General features: G+C 38.4%; 1 protein-coding gene across 1 annotated transcript in view; it reads left to right on the forward strand.

Moving 5' to 3' along the window:
- Window positions 1–7,140, forward strand: part of C1GALT1 (core 1 synthase, glycoprotein-N-acetylgalactosamine 3-beta-galactosyltransferase 1) — a 36,839-nt gene extending 29,699 nt beyond the window's left edge. The window contains exon 4 of the mRNA XM_078059292.1: window positions 6,840–7,140. Coding sequence (XP_077915418.1) covers window positions 6,840–6,857 — 18 coding nt within the window. The 3' untranslated portion in view covers window positions 6,858–7,140. The remainder of the gene's footprint in view (window positions 1–6,839) is intronic.
- Window positions 7,141–20,750: the final 13,610 nt, after the last annotated feature.

A 20,750-nucleotide genomic window follows, 5' to 3' on the forward strand; every position in this document is an offset into this window, starting at 1 on the left:
CTCTTTCCAACTACATAATTATAGTTCCTTTTGTTATCATCCTGTTGAGAGATGAGAATTTGTTTGTGCCTTTCATAACTTATTTAAAGCAAAGTTTAGACATTCATTTTTAGGCTCTGAGGTGGCTATTACACTGGCAAAATAATTTGAATGTACAATTTTGATGAGAGTTGACTAAAAACATTAGAAAAACAGAGTGCTTAAGGAAACTGAAATATGCCAGATATTAAAAGACCAAATACTTAATTCATGCCTAACTGCCTGAATTTTGATGCTGACTTATTATTTGGGGTGGTTTTTTGTTTGTTTGTTTGGGGTTTTTTTGGTGTTTGGTTTTGCCAGTGGATAATTCTAACAGAGCAGAATACCCAATTCAACACTGTCATCAAAAATATATTCATAAATATTTCATTCTAATTTTAGTGACCTTCTATTTAAAGAATTTCTGGAAGGAAAGAAAATTTTAAGTTTTGTTTTCTTTAGCAATATTATCTGAGTATATCATAAAAGAATATTTTGCAGACTTTCTATAAGATTATCTTAAATGTTACAAATGATTTACATTGTTTATGTTTATCATTATGCTAATTTTACATGGTTGTCATGCCATTGAATCTGCTGCTTAGCTAAAGAGTTTATATTTATTGTGCCAAAACATGTCAAAATCATCATCTCTTTGGGTGGTATATGGAGAGGATGTTCATCTTGGTGACAATTAGTGGTAATTATGGATTACTCTGTCCACACAGTGAAAAGTCACACCAGTTTTTACGTTAAATTGTCTTTTGTTGTTTTCATGACACTGTCACCTGCTAGAATTTCAAGGCATTCATTCTATTCTTTGAACAACTCTTCACCTTGGTGTGGATATGAATTTTACAGTCCATATATACTACTTTCTAAAAACTTTAAAATTTACTCATAGGAAGTTAACATTGTGATGAATCCTGGGGTCTGGAGTCAGACTGCCTGGGTTTAAATTCTTGATCTATCACTTACTAGTTTTGTAACCTTGAGCAATTTACTTAATCTCTCTCTGTGCCTCAATTTTCTCATCTTAAGGGACAGTAATACTATCTACCTCACAGGATTTTTATGAGGATTAAATGAGTGAATATATGTACAACTTTTAGAATACTTGTCTGGCCCAGACTATGGAGCAATAAGTATAAGGTTTTATTATTCTGTTACCTTAGAGTGTAAATATTTGTTCTAAATGAATGAAAAAAATCTGCTTTAATCAGATTAGATATTGAAGGACTTATTTCATACATTTCTTATAATAAGTAATAGCTAGTTTTTATCTAATGCCTACTGTGTGCCACGTAGTGTGCTTTAGATATTCTATGTACATTAGTGTTAATCTTCACAAATTGGGTGTTCTTCCTGTATCGTAGATGAGAAAACTGAGGCTCAAAGAATTAAAGTAATTTTTCCACTGTCACAGAGCAAGTAAGTAACAGAGCCAGGATTTATGCTCAAAGCCTGTGTATTCTTTGTACCATGTCAGCCTTGAGGTTAGTCATTTAGCATTATTTCTTTCCATTTTTACTTATTAACATGTGTGATCTCATACATCAGCCAGTAATAGACAAATTAACCAGCCAGATTGTCATAGTGACTCTCAAATTGTGGTTCTTCTACTCTTGCCTGGGAACTTGTTAAAATGCAGATTTCAAGACTCCAGTCCCAGAAATTCTGATTCTAGCATGAGGCCCATTAGTATGCATTCCTACCAGATTCCTTTGGTCAGTGGTTCTCAAAGTGTTGTTCCCAACTAGTAGTATTTGCATCATCTGGGAACTTGCAAATGCAACCTCTCCTGGGCCCCACCCCAGACCTTCTCAGTCAGAAGCTCCAGGGTAGAGGCTAGCAGCTGTCTTTTAAACAAGCCCTCCAGGTGAGTCCTATTCATTCTAGTTTGGAAACCAATCTGATGCAAATTGATCGTTGGAATGTGCTAAAGATTTATTGCCCCACAAGTAGGGTATCTTTCAAAGATTTAGATGAAGGATGTTTTAAATCTGTGTCCTCCAAGATCACACCATATTAAATGTGAGAGACTTTAAAGATAACTTAAAGGGTCCGTGGATCATTCATTTTTTGACAAAATTCTTTAGCTTTTTCAGATTGACTAATACCAGGGCCCACAGTAACATATGTAATTCTCCAAGTTTAGTAATTTAACAATTGGGGCAGGAAGAGTTTAAGTACTAGTAAATACATAATTCATTAAAAGCATAGCTAAATAAGTGTCCTCACTTGTTAGTAAAAAAAACTTTCCAATTGTTAGTAAAAAACTTTAAATGGAGGTAGCAAAATACTGCTTTATAATATGCATAATGTTTTTCTGCTAATTCAATACGATCAAAATTTCATCACTTTCAAGAATCAGTTGACTGTCCTAATACAGCAAAAAATTATCCAAGTATTCAGTAGAGAACATACAAGCAGATTTCATGATGGTAACTTAGCATCTTTTAAATTAAGATCTTTGTCATTTGGATAAATTATTTTAGTGTGGTCTCAAAACATAAGGCTTTTGCTATCTTTATGTTTCCCAGTAACAGTAAACTTATATTTCAAGTGAGAAGTTCATAGATGATACAAAGCAGATTTTTGTCCCAGAGTTCAATTATTTGTTTTTAAATATCTTAAATTTCAGAGGAATTTTTGTTACTGTAAGATAATTCAAGATAAACTACTGGCCAGTTTTTAGTATTTTTTGAAATACAGTAATTCCATTTGAGCATTAAATTTGTTAACTGATTATTTTCATAATTGTTTCTTGAGTATGAATTTTTCACTTACTTGAGCCTATCGAACTATAGTATTTCCAGATTGAGACTTGAAAAAAAATGCCTCACTTTATTGATTAGATCAAGTCTGTCCTTTTGTTCTTCATTTAATTCAGTTCATTAGAGTATTCTGTCTTTGACAATTTCTTCTTCTTTGTATTTGTTGCCCTTTATTTTCTTTACAACTAATTTCCATTTCCTAACTACCCCTAATGCTGCTTTTGCAAGGTTAATTTGGCTGTAACTAGTGATTAGAATTTGTATCACTTACTAATAATTTTATACCTATTAACTTTAGATTTCCCTAGGAGATTGGAAATAAAAAATCTAAGAATAATGCCTGCTGGCTCTCAGGATATTTGCCCTACTTAAAAGTCTACAGTTTTAAACCAATTCTAGATATACGATTACTAAATGAACTAAAGTTATTTGGATTCCATTTCCTCTACACCCTTTTCTCAAAAACAAACCAAAAAAACTCATTTGCCTCATTTCTCTACTTTATTGTAGGGCTGACAGAAACATTCTTAAGCAATCTGGGGAACAACCTGTGGTTTATTTTATGCTAAATATAACCTCTATTGATTTAAGAATATGACTACGTTTATATATTGGAGTTGAAATAGAAGTTTTAATACAGATTAGAGTAAACATTACAAATTCTCTCTAGAGAAACCAACTCTAAAACTAGTTTCAGAAGTGAATAGTGCTCTGTCTCAACTCCTTTTACCTCTCTAGTTTTTAGTTTATATCAGTTCAGTTTAAATAACTTTGCAGGGCCCTACCAATTAATAGTCCATATACAGTATTTATTAGAGGGAAACTAATCTTACTGCTAAGCAGTGTGTTACATTACACAGTGAATATTTGTGTTTTGGAATTTAAAAGTTATGTAAGGTAGTAGTGTTATGAATGGTTTAAAAATGTGTGGTGACTTGCTTATTTTAAGTGATCCACCAATAAGTCAGAAAAGATGTATTTTTAAATATGTTTTTTAAAGTGCCTTTTGAACATTTTTAAACAATGGATTTAAACAACCGCATAAAATAAATTACCATGTTTAAAGCTGTTTTATCTGATTATTTTTAACTGATATAAGAGTTATGGGAGACACTAAGGGGTAGTTTTGGGGTTATTTTACCAAAAATATTAATTTAAAGTATTTTCCCATCAAAGTTACTCAATTTGAATAGGCTTAAGTAATTTTTACTGCAATATATATCATTTGTCTTTAAAGCAGCAAAATATTCCACCTCTGATTTAGAATAATAACCTTAAAAAAATTAGAAACACTCTGTCATCCAGGTAAGTGTGTGTATGTGTACATGGTGGGGGATGCTTTTCTATCTCTTGGTATATTTTGATCTATCATGTACACTGGAATTCATTTATTCAACTGATTATTCAAATAATATTCAAATAATGCCTAGCATCTACTAGAAATACAGTGGTGAGCAATACCTATAGGATTTCTGTTTTCATAGAGCCTTAACTCTATAGCTAGACAATAAACAAGTTAATAGATGAATGAACAAGATATTTCAGAGAATGGTGTTAGGAAAAGAAAACAATGATTCAGTAGAACAGTTTTCTGGGTAGGGTGTCAAGGAAGACCTCTGAGGAGGTAGTATTTGAACTGAGACCTGATGACAGACATTTTATATACTTCAAAAGTTATTTATATTTATGAGGTTCTTTGCCCCTACTGTGTAAAAAAAATAGTAACTTTCCACCTTTGCTTAATTATGCTCTGGGCATATGTAAAGACTCAGTGAAATGCATTTTATAGGCCAAAAACTTTGTGGTTTTAGGTATATTTCATCCAGAGCTCAGGTCTATCTATTGATACTAGATCAGTCTGGTACTTTTAAGATAGAAATAAAAATTGACCTACCTCTTCCTTAAGCAGATGATTGCAGATGTTCATAAGGTCCTTGAGTCTAGCCTGTCTGCCTCAGTTTTCAGTAACATGCCACCCAATATGTTCCTTATTAGTGCATATGTACATGTATGTGTGTATATATATATATTCACACTGTCGTTTGGATTCACCAGCTTTAGAAAAGTTGAGGAAATGAATGCCACTTCATATTGTTTTAGTAGTGGAGTTGTACAATTTAATTTATTCAGATAACCCCATGTTTTCCAATTAATTGTATATAGTTGTACTGCTAATTGATAAGTCATTTGAGAGGAAACTGATTTACCTAAATACATACATATTTACTATTACCTATTTTAAGTTTTCCAAAGGTATAATCCTGGAAAGAATACAGAATTATTGCTTAATTTATCTTCTTACTAAAGGGAGGGACTCTACCTCAAACATATTTTACTTCAGATCTAATAATGCTGACGATATAGATTATCCAAATAGAAATTCCTATAGTGTTTAAGACTGAATGAACATTTAACAACCGAAGTTCGGCAACATCGACATTCTCCAGATAAATCTATCAGAATTAGTAAGACGTGGAAGTAAACTGTTTTGCCATGAGTTTGTTACGCATTATTGAATTTAGTATTGCTATCTAGAACTTTAACTATTTTAGTTCTTAAAACTATCTTTGTGTTGCATCGTTTCTTCTGCCTAAAGAACCACCAGGTGTTTACTAGTGCTCTTCATTCTGTTATTGATAGCTCTTTTTTTTCCGGGACTGAAAATTTGTGCAGGGCATTTCTACCCTTTCTGTATTGTATATTGCCTCTGTATAGTGCACTAGAATACAACCACTTTTCTCCCAATAATGAAATATTCATTGTCTTTTTTTATGAAATTCAGTCCTAGGACTTCAGCTCTTTGGGTTTTCTAATGAATGTCTAGTGACAGATTAACAGTACTTCCTCATTTGTAGAACAGCTAGGTGATGTGCCATCTTAAAACTAATTTGAGTAGCAATGTCTTAGTCTTAACAAGTCATGAAGTTTTGACTTTTGTCAGCTTCAAATCTTTTTTCATAGAACTCTAAACCACATTGTCTTTCCTCTTTCTATTTCTAGACTACCAGAATTATTCTCCTGGTAGCATTTAGGTTGAATTTCACTTTCTCTTCATTTTGTTAGACTGTAGAAAGTTGGTGATAAAATCCAGAAAGTAGTTTGAAAAAGAATAATGATCCACTCTTTCCTTTAGTTCTATACAAGGCTATCTTCTGTGTATTTGCCCTGTTCAGTGCTGTGTGTGTCAGAGATACAGGAATAGTAAGGTATGGTATGGTTATCTTAATACTTGGATTTTTCTTTAATCAAAATACTAAACCTTAATTTTTCATGCTAATTAGGTGTATATAATAAGTAATTTTATTCAAAAAAGTGATTTTATTCTCTGAGGTGAAGGTAACTATGTGCTTAGACTAATAAGACATAAAAATGATCTATTGTTTATAAAAAGTAATTTTTACAGGGGCACCTGGGTGGCTCAGTTAAGCCTCCGACTCTTGGTTTGGGCTCAGGTTATGATCTCGGGGTTGTGGGATCAAGTCCCACCTTAGCTACCCGCTCAGCTGGGAGTCTGCTTGAGATTCTCACCCTCTCCCTTTGCCCCTCCCCCCTGCTTATGCGTGTGCGCATGCATGTGCGCGCACGCTCTCTCTCAAATCTTTTATTTAAGATTTTATTTATTTATTTATTTGACAGAGAGAGACACAGCGAGAGAGAGAACACAAGCAGGGGAAGTGGGAGAGGGAGAAGCAGGCTCCCCGCTGAGCAAGGAGCCCAATGCGGGGCTTGATCCCAGGACCCTGGTATCATGACCTGAGCCAAAGCCAGACGCTTAACAACTGAGCCACCCAGGCGCCCCATAAATAAATCTTTCAAGAACATTTTTTTAAATAATTTTTACAGACCTACTTGCCTGGTTACAGAAGCAGAAAAAAAGGGAAATAATTGAATCACCTATATTTTCTTAATGATCCTAAATTAGACATGTAGCTAGCTATTTCTGAGATCCTAAAGTAATCATGCTATTTGGTGTTTTTTTCTCATCTGAAAGTTTCAACCTTTACCAGGTTACACCTTCATTTTATGTTTTATTGTCTTTAGACCCTCTTAGACTGCTAGATCCTCAGATTTACCAAATGGAAAACTGGTGTTCAGAAGTTGAATGACTCAGAACAAGTGAAGCAGAACTGAGTGGTGAGATTGAACCTGAGTCTGAAGTTTGAAAACACGTCAAGATCCAGTCTTCTTTATAATATACTGACTTAGGGGGTAGAAAGACAAAAAACTGGGTGCACATAGTTTTAATTTAAGATCACCAATGACTTCATTTAAGGCTAATCACTTACCTCATAATAATGTAAAATAGTGCTTATTAAAGAATATTAATAGAATTTTTGCTTTATATTAAATAGTAGAAATTTGTCTTACTAATTCAGTAGTCATTACAAATCCTAAACTTACAGTGTATTTTCTAAATTTACTCTTTGGTAACTCTAGATTACTGCCTAGAATTACTTAAAACTCACTTTGTCAGGGTGTCTTTAAAAGGGTTTTCTTTTTTCCCCTTTGCATCTAAAACTTTTGATGTAAAATTACCCAAACTTCCTGTTACTACTAAAACTGAAATAAATGAAGCAAGAGAAATAGATATGAAAATGTGAAGCAGGCACTTTACCCAAAAGCACAGTTATTTATATCAGTGAGATTATTTTTTTAAAGAAGTTAAAGTAGGTTGGTTTCCTTTGACACCCGTTTTTCTCCAGACTCCACCTTATGTGACAGGATGGTAGTGGTTTCCTCCCTAAGTTATTCTTCTTACACCTAAGAATTAAATATTAGCCTCACTCCATGACATATCATGTTAAAATTAGGAGTTGTCTTGTTTACTTCTTCTTTCACCTCTCCCACAGGAATTTTTCCTAAAATTCCACCCACGCTTTGTACACAAAAGGTCAGCAAACATTTGATTTATTTCATTGACTTATTAAATACATCAAAATCACACCCAGGATCTCAGGGTGTGGTACTATAGACGTCAAATCTCTTACTACCCTAATTCTAAACCAGTCAGTGCACACCCTTTTTCATATGAGAAATAATGACAGAAACAATCTGACAAGTAACAATGGGGCTTCTAGAGCCAAGGGTGATTGCAGTTAAATTAAATCTTCACTGTTCTTGACACTTCAGAGCTATCTTCTAGGAATACTTGCCCTCCCTTGTTAACAAAACAGGGAACAAAACTCCTTCTTCAGGGACCTCACTTTTCATTTAGTTCAGCAGTTGGTACTGGGAGCTGTAACTTGAGGCAACACAAATATTTGAGTAACCCCATTTTCCACTTCATGGATTGCACACAGGAAAGGTCAGTGATTTGATTCACCACTTTTTTCCTTCAGTATTTTAGTCTTGAGTCCAGGTAATTAAAGAGTAATTTTACTTCACTTATGTATTGTGATCCCACAGTTTCCTTCCCACTGAATAAAATTTAGCTCTCTGCTAAACATGTAAGATGGGCGAAGGGTTACCATTAAGAGAAGTGGGAACAGATCAGCCCCCTGCTCCATACCACCAGTCAGGACTTTGGCGGACTTCCCACTTTTTATGATTCTAACAGAAGAAACAATACCTTTCCGTAATGAGAGGAGGATCACGCTCTCTATCACTGTGAAGGGAGGACTGGCCAGGTAGAGGGAAGCTTGAGCTAGGCTTCTGCCTTGAGAGGAAAAGCAGCTTCCAAGTGGTGTGTAGTTCAGCCCTTTGCCTAGGGCTCGTTTTTTCCAAGTCTCTCAGTAGCCCTTCCTTCATTTTCCTTCTACTCTTCAAGTCCAATTCTTGGATTCATAGGAGTGACTATTTTTACCCCCAGGTAGTTTGCTGGCCCTAGGGTTGCAGAGAGGAAAAGATACAGTCTTGCCCCCGGGGAACTGAGTGTTTAGGGAACACTCCTCTAACTTAACTGTAACAGAGCCGACGACAGTCTTCAAATATGTCAAAGCAAAATGGGCAATGAAGGGCTTAAAGAGCAAAACTCAGACAACAGATGCCTGTTCACGGAAATAAAGCCCTGCCAGGTGCACTGTCCAGGGCAAAGAAAGTTGCCTTTTGGAGATTAAGCTTTTTATGAGATTAGAATTTGAGAGAGGTCTCCCAGTGACTTCTGTAATAAGTTTTGTTGGTAGTATTGGCTTACTATTAAGCCCATCTATTGAGTTCTTGGTTTCATTTATCAAATATTTCAGTTCTAGAATTTCCATTTGTTTATATTGTATAATTTCCAGGTCTCTGCAAATGTTCTCAGTCTTATTTTTTTACGTCCTTAAACATATTAAGTATAGACGTTATGGAGTATATGTCTGCTACCCCCATTATCCGGACCACCACCACCACCACCACCATGGGTCTATTTCTATCAGTCACTTCTTTTGGTATTCAGTTACATTTTCTTATTTATTTTTTAATACCGTCTTTGGTAGGAACATCACACTTCTTGGTAGTCTTTTGAATAGGACAAATGAACCTGTGTCTCACCTTACAGAAACCATAAAATCTGTGCTATCCCAAAGTCTGTGTAACCATCAACCCAAGCACCCCACTGACCTGCTGACTGGCCTCCTAGTGAAGTGAAGAAGTTACACAGAGAGGTCAGCCAACGATTGCCCTCAGAGAACCAAATGAGAGAGGAGCCTACTCTGATTCCTGTGATGTGTATAATACCCACGTTGTACTAACTAGGATTCAGCCTAAGCAAATCTCTTCATTTTAGACAATCAAGGATGAGCAAAACCCGCATGGTCTTAAAGGATAAACTTGTGTTTAATGCCTTAGCAGTCATACTTCAGTGAGGGCTCCATGAACTCAAATTTAGGCCAAGTACTAAGCCAGTAGCTTACATTTCTTCAGCATTATTGAGTCTTAGAAGCAACCCATACACTGCAGGCCTAGCTGACCTAAATTCATTAAAAGCCAGATTTGGAGAAACTTCTAGGTATTCATCTAGATAGTAAAAGCTAAGGGTTGGCTCCTGTGCACTTCTGAACGATACTGTCTCAGCTCTAAAGGAGTTTCTAAAGTTAAACATATCCTTAGAAGGCTGCAAGTTCTCAAATTTTAAAGTCAAGTCTTAAAATAAAGAATACCCTCCAGGTCCGGGCTTTTCTTGCTGGAGTTAGAACCTTGATGTTGTATCTCTAAGGACTCCCAGAAACAGTTAATGGGCTGAGACACCCTCACACCAACAAATGGATAGTAATGTGACATACTGCACTTGGGGAATAAGCACAGACCCTTTGACTGTATTAACTTTGATTTTGTATGTTAAAGCCACATGCCTGATAACATTTCAGTCTGATAGCAGGGTAGGTTGGAATTACTGCTATTCACCAACTCATCTGTTCACCATCCTGGTCTTGATCTTAGAGTAGGGAGATAAATTGAGAGCAAAAAGTAAAATTACTAGTTGAATTTTACAAGCATTATATTAAATGACATCCAAGAGACAATCTTACATGAAGAGATATTAAGAATAAAAACAGATTTGGGGAAAGGTTGAATTACATATTTAGTTGAAAATTAGATGACATTTTAGATTCACAGAGAGCAAGAATTATGTCTCATTTATCTTTGTATCTTCCAGAGATTTGCAGAGAGTAGGTCATTCAAACTACGAGGATCTCAGATTTTCATTAAGTTTTATATTGTAGCATATCCATGTGCCTTGGTCACAGTCCAAGGGGTTTGGGATAGATTTATCTTTGAAGACTTCTCTAGCCCTAAAGCTAATCATCTATTATGCCAGTTTTTCTTACATTTCAGTGTGCCCAGGAATCACCTAGTGCGCTAGTTACAGTGCAGAATCCTTGGCCAAGTAGGTCAGGAGTGGGGCCCAGGAATCTGAATTTTCAAAGTCATTCCAGATAACTCTAATGCAGGCAATGTGAAGCCTCACTTTAGAAGCATTGAATTATACTGTATAGTCTCATGTTTCCAGTGTTTGCTTAAAATGTAGCAATTTATTGTTATCACTCTAAAGAATATAATTTTTAACCTCGGATGATTCTAAAAATGTACATTTTATATTTTTAAATATCTTTTGAAGCCAAATTTTTACCCAGGATTAATAGCACAGGAAACCAGAATCTTTCACGCACCTCTTACCCACAGATAGCCTTCTTGATTTCCCACCACACTTAAGAGCACTTTGCGCTCTCACTCTTTAACGTTGGGTTAAGAAGTGCTCTTTTCAGATTATCCCAATTTCCACAAAAACCAAAGGTATCAGAAGACCTAGAAAATGTTTATAGAATTGTCTACTTTGGAGCATGAAATAGACATTTAGATACATGAATCTGACCTATGTCTTAACATCCAGACTGATTCTACCTTACCCTATTCTTAGATAACTGTTATTCTCTCTAGGGAAGTTTTCAGATACTAGCTCAGCATCAGTGTCAGTTCCAGCCAAATTAACACTCTAAAAGATGCAGAATGGAGGTCCATGGGTCAAGGCTCTGGCTGCTCTCCAGAAGAGCCCATTCTTATCCTCAGGAGTAGCTCTTCCAGCAGGGCTGCCTCTCAAGGCCATGTTCCCACCTCCCACTGCAGACCCTACAGAAGAACTAAGAGATGAATTTTGGGAGAATAATTTCCTTGAATCATTTTTCTAAAGATGATGGAATATTCTTAAATGTTGCTAATTTGAACTTTGAAATGGCTCCATTATTTTGTAAGTACCATATCCTGGATAGTTAACTATGGCTGACAATCCACCCCTTGTCTTGACTGCACCCAAATCGTGTCTAGTGCATCAGAGAAGGAAATGAATTTGATGCACTTACTGTCTCTCTGAATTTTTCACTTTTCTATCGTTAGCTTTTATAACTCTTCTTAGCAGATGAAATTGAGACTTGAAAAAAGGAAAATTAAAGCTCATGATGAAATTTGAAAATCCAGTAAATTTCTTTTCTGGTCATATTTTAAACTGCTAGATCATTTGCTCATTCTTTATTTCTCAAGCTAAACACCAGAACACACAGATACACCCTATGCAGGCATAAAGACAGACACATCCTCAAGGTTGATGGGACTAGTTAGAATCTTCTGCCGGCCTGAGATGAGCGTGCAGGAAAGTGGTCGGGAAGTGGCTGTGGAATTCACGCCTCTGGGGAGGTAGAGGGACAGCTTTGTGCTGAGGCAGGCATTGAACTGTAAGGTGGCCCTAACAGAGGCTTACACTGGTCTCAGGGAAACTCTGGAACAGGGATGGCCCTTCATTCTTATCCTGCTTGGGGCAAGGCTGCCTGACCTTCATATACCAATATTTACCCATCACTGGATGAGGACTGCCCAGGGAGGAGGCATGATCTTGCACAAGGTAGCTCTCATCAGCCAAAGGTAATTCGGAGAGGAACTTGGCTGAGAGCCCTCAGCTGCCAACCCTCCCAGCAGCTGGGGCATGGGTGCCTCAGACTTGAAGGAAGGACTGGACCACACCCCACAGTGTCCACTACGGAACCACAGTAAAAACGTGGACATGAAAGCTCACCTCTGGCAGCTGTCTTCAGGCCTTTATTTTTTATTTTGTTTTGGTTTTTCAAGATTATCCAGACTTTCCTCCTCTCTCCACTCTTTACACTTTGATTTTCAGTACTTTTAAGTTTTCCCAAGCTAATGATTAAAAATCAAGCTAAAACAATACTTGGCCTGAGACTCCTAAAAAGTACTCTGGGTAACTAAGAGGTGGTAGGCTTTGCTCCAAAGGAGTCATTTTCTGAATCAATTTGGGCTTCTGAAAAAAGTTAATTGAGTTTAGGAGGCAGGGAAGGTGGGGGCTGCCTGTGCTATGTGATTGGAATGGTCATGGAAAGATTGCCCAGGTCCTGCAGCTCTGAAGTAGTCTCCGTTTATAACTAGCTCTGAACCCCCATGGTGCTTACTGTCAGTGTCCCTCACCTGGCCCTTGGAATGAACTGTCTCCTCTTGTTTATCACTTTGTGTCTAACTGGAATTCTCAGGCGTGACTGCCTGGTGCCTCCAACCCCTCGAGGTCAGGCCAGACTCCTAATTCTCCATGTCCATACCCAGGGCATACATGACATGTGAAGCTGACATCACTCCTATCCTGGTTTTTGCCTAATATGGGAAATAAGTTATACCTAATCGAGCTTCAGTAAAATACCTAACAGGTACTAACAGTTCACCTGGAGATTGCTAAATACTGGCTGATAGCAAGATTGAAGGATGGGTGAGAGCCATTGGGATAAAGGGGTGCTTGAACCAGGGAAGTAGATGGGCGGCTGTGGTAGGCAGAATTTCTAAAGTAGTTCCCCTCCCCAAAGATGTCCCATCCTAATCCCCAGAACCTGTGACTATAACAAAGTATCACTTCCATGATTCTGTTGTGATAAAGTACAGTTTACATACAATAAAGGGATCATCCTGCATTATCCAGAGGGGCCCAGTGAAATCACAGAAGCCTCTACAAATGGAGAGCTTTCTCCAACTGGAGCAGAAAAGGAAGGCAGAGAGCATGGAAGAATGTTCTGCACTGTTGTTGCTTTGAAGACGGAGGGGACCACGTGAGAAAAAATGTGAATGGCTTCTGAGAACAGAGAGAGAACCCCAGCTGACATCCAGCAAGAAAACGGGGCCTCAGTCCTACAGCTGCAAGGGACTGAATTTTGCCAACCCCCTCAATGAGCTTGGAAGTGTGTTCTTTACCCAAGCCTCCAGATAGGAGCCCAGACCAGGCAACTCCCTAAATTTGGCCTGAGACCCTGAGCATGGGACGCAGCCTAGCCTGCCTGGACTTCCAACCCACAGAACTGTGAGATAATACGTTGGTGTTTTAAGCTACTGAATTTGTGGTAATCGGTTACTACAGCAATAGAGAACTAGTACAGTAGCCAAGATAACAAGTCTACTCAGTATTCTGAAAAGTGCTGTTTCTCTGGGGAAAATGAGAATTTTTTTTTAAGATTCCACGTATAAGTGATACCATTCAACATGTTGATTTGGCTTATTTCACTTAGCATAATGCCCTCCAGATTTATTCATGTTGTTTGCAAGTGGCAAGATGTTCTTTTTTATAATGGCTGAATAATAGTCCTATATATGTTATATATATTCTTCTCTCTCTGTATATTCCTATATAGAGACATTTCAATATATATATTCCTATATATATTATAGTGTGTGTGAACACACACACACACACACCACATTTTCTTTATCCATTCATCTGTCAATGTCTACTTCGGTTGTTCCCATGTCTTGGCTGTGGTAAATAATGCTTCCATGAACAGGGGTGTGCAGATACCTCTTCAAGATAGTGATTTCAGTTACTTTGCATATATACCCGGGAGTGGGAATGCTAAATTATGTGGTAGTTTAACTTTTTAGAAACTGCCATATTATTTTCCATGACATTCTCCCTGGGAAAAAAGAGAAGACAACTATGTTAACTCTGATGATGATGAGGTGAAGTGAGGCAAGGGATGTGTTAATTATCTCGACTTTGGTAATCATTCTACAGTATATATGTATACCAAATCATCACATTGTACACTTCAAATATATATGATTATATTCATCAGTTATCCCTCAATAAAGTTATAAATAAATACTTTAGAAAAAGAAAAGAAAAAGGAAACTAGAATCTGCCTCTAAAACCAATCTGGTGGAAGAGGGGGAGGGGTAGAGTAAGATCCAAAGCTTACGACGCGCACCTATTAGGTGCTGGCTTGAGCTTCGACTTTATAGATGCCTACCCATTTATTTCTAATACTTATCCTATGTGGCAAATACTATTGTTAACCTAATATCATAGCCATAGGCTGCCAACTGGTGTTCAGAGAAATTAACTGATTGGTCCAATGAGTTCTTAATCCGAGCTGCACACCAGAATCACCTAATGAGCTTTTAAAAAAAAAATCCAGATGTTCAGGCCTTACCTCTGACCCACTCAATCAGTGGAATCCAGGCCTCTGGCACTTTTTAAAGCTCCTTGGATGCTTCTGATGTAACCCAGATGATGTTTGGCAACCATCTGTTTAAAGTGTGGTCCATGGAATCCCCTCAGGGCTAGGGAAGACACCAGTGGTGGTCTCCTGACAGCCATCCCCTTCTTCCTTTACAACAGAACTCCAGTTATGTTCAGGTGGCAAAGTGCCTAGCCTTAAGGGATACATCACAGTTGTCTGAATTTTACACTCTAGTCAATCTCACCTTTCACTTTCCCAAATACTTCCCATCTCTTCGTAGCTAGAGACAATCAGTAACAGTCTGACCAAAAACATCTAAGGAGACCCTGCCGGGAATGGGGAATTTCTGGGAAGGATTTTACTTCTGAAAAGGGATGAAAGTGCCCAAGGAGAGCTGTCTGGTACCATTCCTTGGGCATGGTAGTGAGAGGATGTGCTATTGGGAGCAGCAGTCCTCTGTGGCCATGAGGTGAGCCGTCTAACATGAAAAGCTAACATGCTGAGAAGTTAAAGCAGAAAGAAAGCCCGGGACTCTGATGACACCACTGAGCCTCAAAAACCCTAGAACAATTATTAGGAGACTTCATACCATGTGAGATAATTAGATTATGCAGTATTTTGTTATCACAGTGAAAAGCCTTTCCAAACACACACAGGACTAATTTAGAATACAAATCAGAATTTCTGCTAATGGGGCCTAGATTACTTGCATTCTGCACAATCACCCAATTCACTGTGCCCTGAAGTAAACACACTGATCCAGGATCACCTATCCAGAAAATGATGAAGCTCCTTCTAACTGGCCTGTTTTTTCCACTTTACTGTGCTGCAAATGAATGGAAAAACATCTGTATTCTTGTTACTACAGTCCCCATGGGAATGTTGGTATTAGTTATATCAGAAAATAAGAAGTAAGGAAATAACCTGAAGAAAACACATCTACAAGTTTTTGGTTAAAGAAAAAGTCTGTAAAACCCATGTTTGCACATGAACTGGGAAGTAATGGGTATGTGGGGAGGGATGGTAGAGGTTGGGGAGGGGCAGTGAAGACAGGGCTCACTTTTCATATTAATTACAAAGGACCTGCTGAAGGGTAGTAGCTTCCAGAATCTCTGAAAATCCGCACAGTAATCAGTTTATATGATTTTTCTTTTTTTTTTTAAGATTTTTATTTATTCATTTGAGAGAGAGCGAGAGAGAGTATGAGCAGGAGTAGGGGCAGAGGGAGAAGCAGACTCCTCGCTGAGTGCAGAGCCTGAAGCAGGGCTAGATGCCAGCACCCTGGGATCATGACCTGAGTTGAAGGCAGATGTCTAACTGAGCCACCCAGGCACCCCTATACAACTTTTCATAAATATGTTAACTCTGCATATCAGAGTACACCCTAATAACCTAGATATATAGAGAGACACAATCTCCTTATCTAAAATTGCTTCCAGACTTCTCATTTAGAGTGTCTTTGTATCTTCATCATGACCCCTAGAATTGTCTCTGATATTTCTCGTTTGGAAATGATTTCCTGCGTAGTAAGTTGTATGTGTGCTCCTGAAGTGAGTAGCCATCTCCCTTTTGTTCCCTGTCCTATCCATAGTCTAAAGCATAATGCTTTGAACATAGTAGGGGGTATTCAGCCAATGTCAATTGCAAGATCTCAAAAGACCCAGCAGGTGGACACCTTCTAAGAACTGGTGTTTTGTGAGGCATCTGGAACATATCATTAGATTATTCTCTCAGATGAGGCCAAAAGCAAAGCACTGTCCTAAAGGTCACAGAGCTAAGCAGCTGCAGAGCCAGCTATCTGAATTTATTCCTGTGCTCTTTCTCCGGGTTCATTCCTCAAAATGCCCAAATCATACTATTATTATTAAGTTGTGTACTTGAACCAATCAGATCTATGCTGGAAAACAGCAAATTAGAATGAACCCCACTCTAGTTTCTTATATTTTCATTCTCAAGATCTAACCCTAAGCTAAGCCATCTCAGCCCTCATCCATGTGACTGGAGTTTTATTTCTCCAAAAATGGGGCCCAAGGATCTTACTTGCCACTATAAGTGATTATGTTATAACATTTTGCTCAGTCTCTGAATCATGATCAAGTTGCAAAGACATCTACTCATAGTATCAAGAAAGAAAGAAAAGGAAGGAAGGAAGGAAGGAAGGAAGGAAGGAAGGAAGGAAGGAAGAAAAGAAAGAAAGAGAAAGAAGAAAGAAAAAGAAAGAAAGAAAGAAGAAGAAAGAAAGAAAGAAAGAAAGAAAGAAAGAAAGAAAGAAAGAAAGAAAGAAAGAAAGAAAGAAAGGAAAAGAAAGAAAGGAAGAAAGAAGGAAGAGAGAGAGAAAGAAAGGAAAGGAAAGGAAAGGAAAGGAAAGGAAAGGAAAGGAAAAAGAAGAAAGAAGGAAAGATAAAATGGGTCCTCTATCTCCATTTCTTATCTATGATTCCCTGATTCTATGATGGTATGAGCCTTGCATCTATGCTCTCCATAGTCCCATGGAATATCAGTTATAAGGAGCTCTAGCCTTTTGTAGGGTGATGAACTAGATTTTTTTTTCTCAATAAACTCCATTAACACATGGCCACTCAGAGAGAGGAGAAAACTTTTCTAAGGTCTGTCTTCAGAGCCAGGTTAAGAAGGCCACCTGGGCATCTGGCAGGGACACTAATCTATAAGGGGCACCAAAACATTTCTGGAGACGTAATAAGATTAATAAAACCATGTTGACCAGAACTCACCCCAGGGAGAGTATGTAAATGTAGGGAATACTTTGTTAGACCATTGAAAATAAGACCTAAGTCATCCGGGAGCATTCTGGAGTAACATGAGATGTTCACCGAAATACCAAGTGTTGGTTCAGTTAACTGAATGCTTACTGTTTTGCTCTTGGGGTATAAAGGATTGAGACTTGAGCTGGGTACTGCTCACCAGCGTCCCACCTCCTCCACCCTTTCTCCATGCAAAACTCAGCCTCACCAAAAACCAGTGTTGAAAAATAGTTGGAGAGAGGCCCAGGGTGGCTCAGTCATTGGGCATCTGCCTTCAGCTCGGATCATGGTCCCAGGGTCCTGGGATCCAGCCCCGCATCGGGCTCCCTGCTCAGCGGGAAGCCTGCTTCTCCCTCTCCCACTCCCCCTCTTGTGTTCCCTCTCTTGCTGTGTCTCTCTCTGTCAAATAAATAAATAAAATCTTTAAAAAAATAAAAGAAAAAGAGAAATGGTTGGAGATAAAGTTTAATAGGATAACCAGGTACTCATGGATCTTGATTTATATTTCCAACTATTACCTGGGATGTCACATATAGAACCTATACCATGTCTTGATGTTGGGTGTTACATTTCAGTCCTCTACACTAGAGGCTGTTTATGGGAGCTCTTCGCTTCCTGAAAGAGGGAGACAGGCCTGATTTCACCATCAAGAATACAGATTTAGCCATCACAGTGGGATTTGCTGGCCCCATATCTTGCTAATGGCCAATTCACCACTACACATAACTAAATCAAGCACAACTCCCTGCTATCGTTTAAAATATAAAAAAACAATTGCCCATAATAATGGGTGTGTCAGTGAGTTGCTTCTATTATACAGAGCTGTTAGGCTGCGGCTCCATCCGTCTCGCCACACTGTGGGCTATTTCTTGATGCATGTGGAGATAATGACATGTCAGCAGCATAGATAAGTTTGCCTGCGTAGTTGGCCATTAACTGTTAATATGTTGATTGTGGTTCATTCCACAGCCAAATTCCAGATCTTTGTCAGTTTTTTGTGCCGTGTTAGATAGACACAAAAAGAACCAGGAATCTCATTCAACTTTACTTGTAGACTAGAGAGGGATGGCGTTCAACCGCCACCATGTTACTATGTACCTTGCTATTTCAAACATTGAAATTGAAGATTTTTTTTTAATGTGAGAAGACATACCTTGTTATCATGCATGTACAAGGGAGTGATTTGATCATAGCACAACCTTGAGGATGTGTTAGTCTGTGTGACTTGAGGAGCTCTGGACACAAACATACAAACATCCTATTAACTATCAAATTCATATGCCAAGCGGCGCCTGGGTGGCTCAGTCGTTAAGCATCTGCCTTCGGCTCAGGTCATGATCCCAGGGTCCTGGGATCGAGCCCTGCATCAGACTCCCTGCTCCGCGGGAAGCCTGCTTCTCCCTCTCCTGCTCCCCCTGCTTGTGTTCCCTCTCTCGCTGTGTCTCTCTCTGTCAAATAAATAAATAAAATCTTTAAAAAAAAAAATTCATATGCCGAGGAAAAGAAGCTCCTGTAATGGGTTAGTTTCTGTGCATTAGAAATGTCGTTAAAAGGAGATATTGAAAGGAGATGCACCAAAGACGCTTCAGATTGTTCTCTTGTCCAATGATAAGATTTGTTTTAAAATTTATGTGAATATCTGGAAGTAAGTTATAGAAAATGAAAAATCTATCCTCCCTCTTAAAGTAGATATTAGTTGACAAGCCATGTGATAATAATGGCTGTAGTCAGCTGTTGGTATTTTTGCAGTATTTAAGGAAGAGAGTATAAATGAATTCTTTTGTGTACTGCTTCCGTTAACTATGAAAGGAATCAATGGTTCAATCTCATCCAAGATTTCTTTTTGAACTATAAGCTAACCCTTCATGTGTGTGTATCGGTTTGCACTGATAGTACCCCCTGCTATGCTTGGTAAACTGTCAAGCTTTTCTACCTATACACAGAAAGGGGTAGCTATTTGTATAATACACTATCATGCAGTTGCTGCAAGAAATTTGTTTACAAAAACAAAAAAATGCTCAGTCTTTATATAGTAACAAAATCTCCACCAGGAGATAAAAACCAAATCTTTGCTTCTTCCATGATTTTTGTTAAGGAATTGGTAGCTGGCACATCATCTGTTTCTATGTAGGAGGTGACTTCCAATGGCAGTATGTTTATTTTGTAACAGGGTAAAATTATGAAAATTAGAAATGAGTTTCTTTCTTTGTCTCTCTGAGAGGGTGGTCTTCACCCAGTTGGCCTGAATGCCCATCTAATTGAAGGAGGTGGGGGGTGGGGTGCAGTGGTGGAGATTGGGATTTATAGTAAGAAAGAATGCAAAAAATATTATTTTATATTATTCAGATACTGGCATAAGAAATAAGATTATGCAGAAAAAAAATAAAAAGGACTTCCAATTCAGGCTATTGCCTTAGAGAGGATTTTCCAAATACTCTTATCTCTCCTCTTTAACATATCACAGTCTCAGCCTGGACAATCCAGTTTATAGAGTTCTGTGAGCTAGAGAAGAAACCTTTGCTACCTGACAACAAAGGTCCAAGACCTGCTGCTACACAAAAGAAGATACAACATCACAAAATGGAAGGCAGCCCACCCATCTTTCTTCCCAGGGGATGGCAGAAAGAGGGAAAAAGGATGGAAAAGGCAAACTAAGACAGCAAAGTACAGGGCTGACATATGCCCCCCTACCCCCCAGCTTGATGAGCAAGGAAAACTTGGAAGGAGAGGTGGGCAGAGGGATTCTTGCCCCAACTCTTCATTTGAAACTCTGAGAGGGATTGCCTCACAGACTGCTCTGCACCAACCTGGAAAGAACCCACATCATTTAGCTGTGCAGAAGGTCAGGAGGAGGTCGTGGTTTCCCCAGGTGGCCTTGGTTCCCATGTGGTGTATATATAGGATCCTGCAGTTGCTGAGACTGGGTGGAGAGAGTCCCAGTGGAGGTTGCTGTCATGGGGTTGGGTGTTCTGTAGAGAGGGTTACAGAGCAAGTCTCCAGGCCAGGGACTCAGAAGTGTTGGTAGCCCCTGAGAAACCGAAGTGGGACTGAGTCAGTAAAGGGGAGACCAGATGACAGAGTGGCCACAGATCCCTCAGATGAGCTCTAACCACATAAAGACCTTGAGAACTGCTCTAATGATTCCTAACCATTGACATTGAAGAAGAGGTCCAGAAGAATATGAAAAAGTGAAAACTTGTGTGGGGAGCGGAGAGGAGCATGCAAATAATGTCAAAACAGCAGCCAAAGGGACTTTGGGGACACTCTGT

The sequence above is a fragment of the Halichoerus grypus genome, chromosome 12, assembly GCF_964656455.1.
Source record: "Halichoerus grypus chromosome 12, mHalGry1.hap1.1, whole genome shotgun sequence".
Taxonomy (NCBI): domain Eukaryota; kingdom Metazoa; phylum Chordata; class Mammalia; order Carnivora; family Phocidae; genus Halichoerus; species Halichoerus grypus.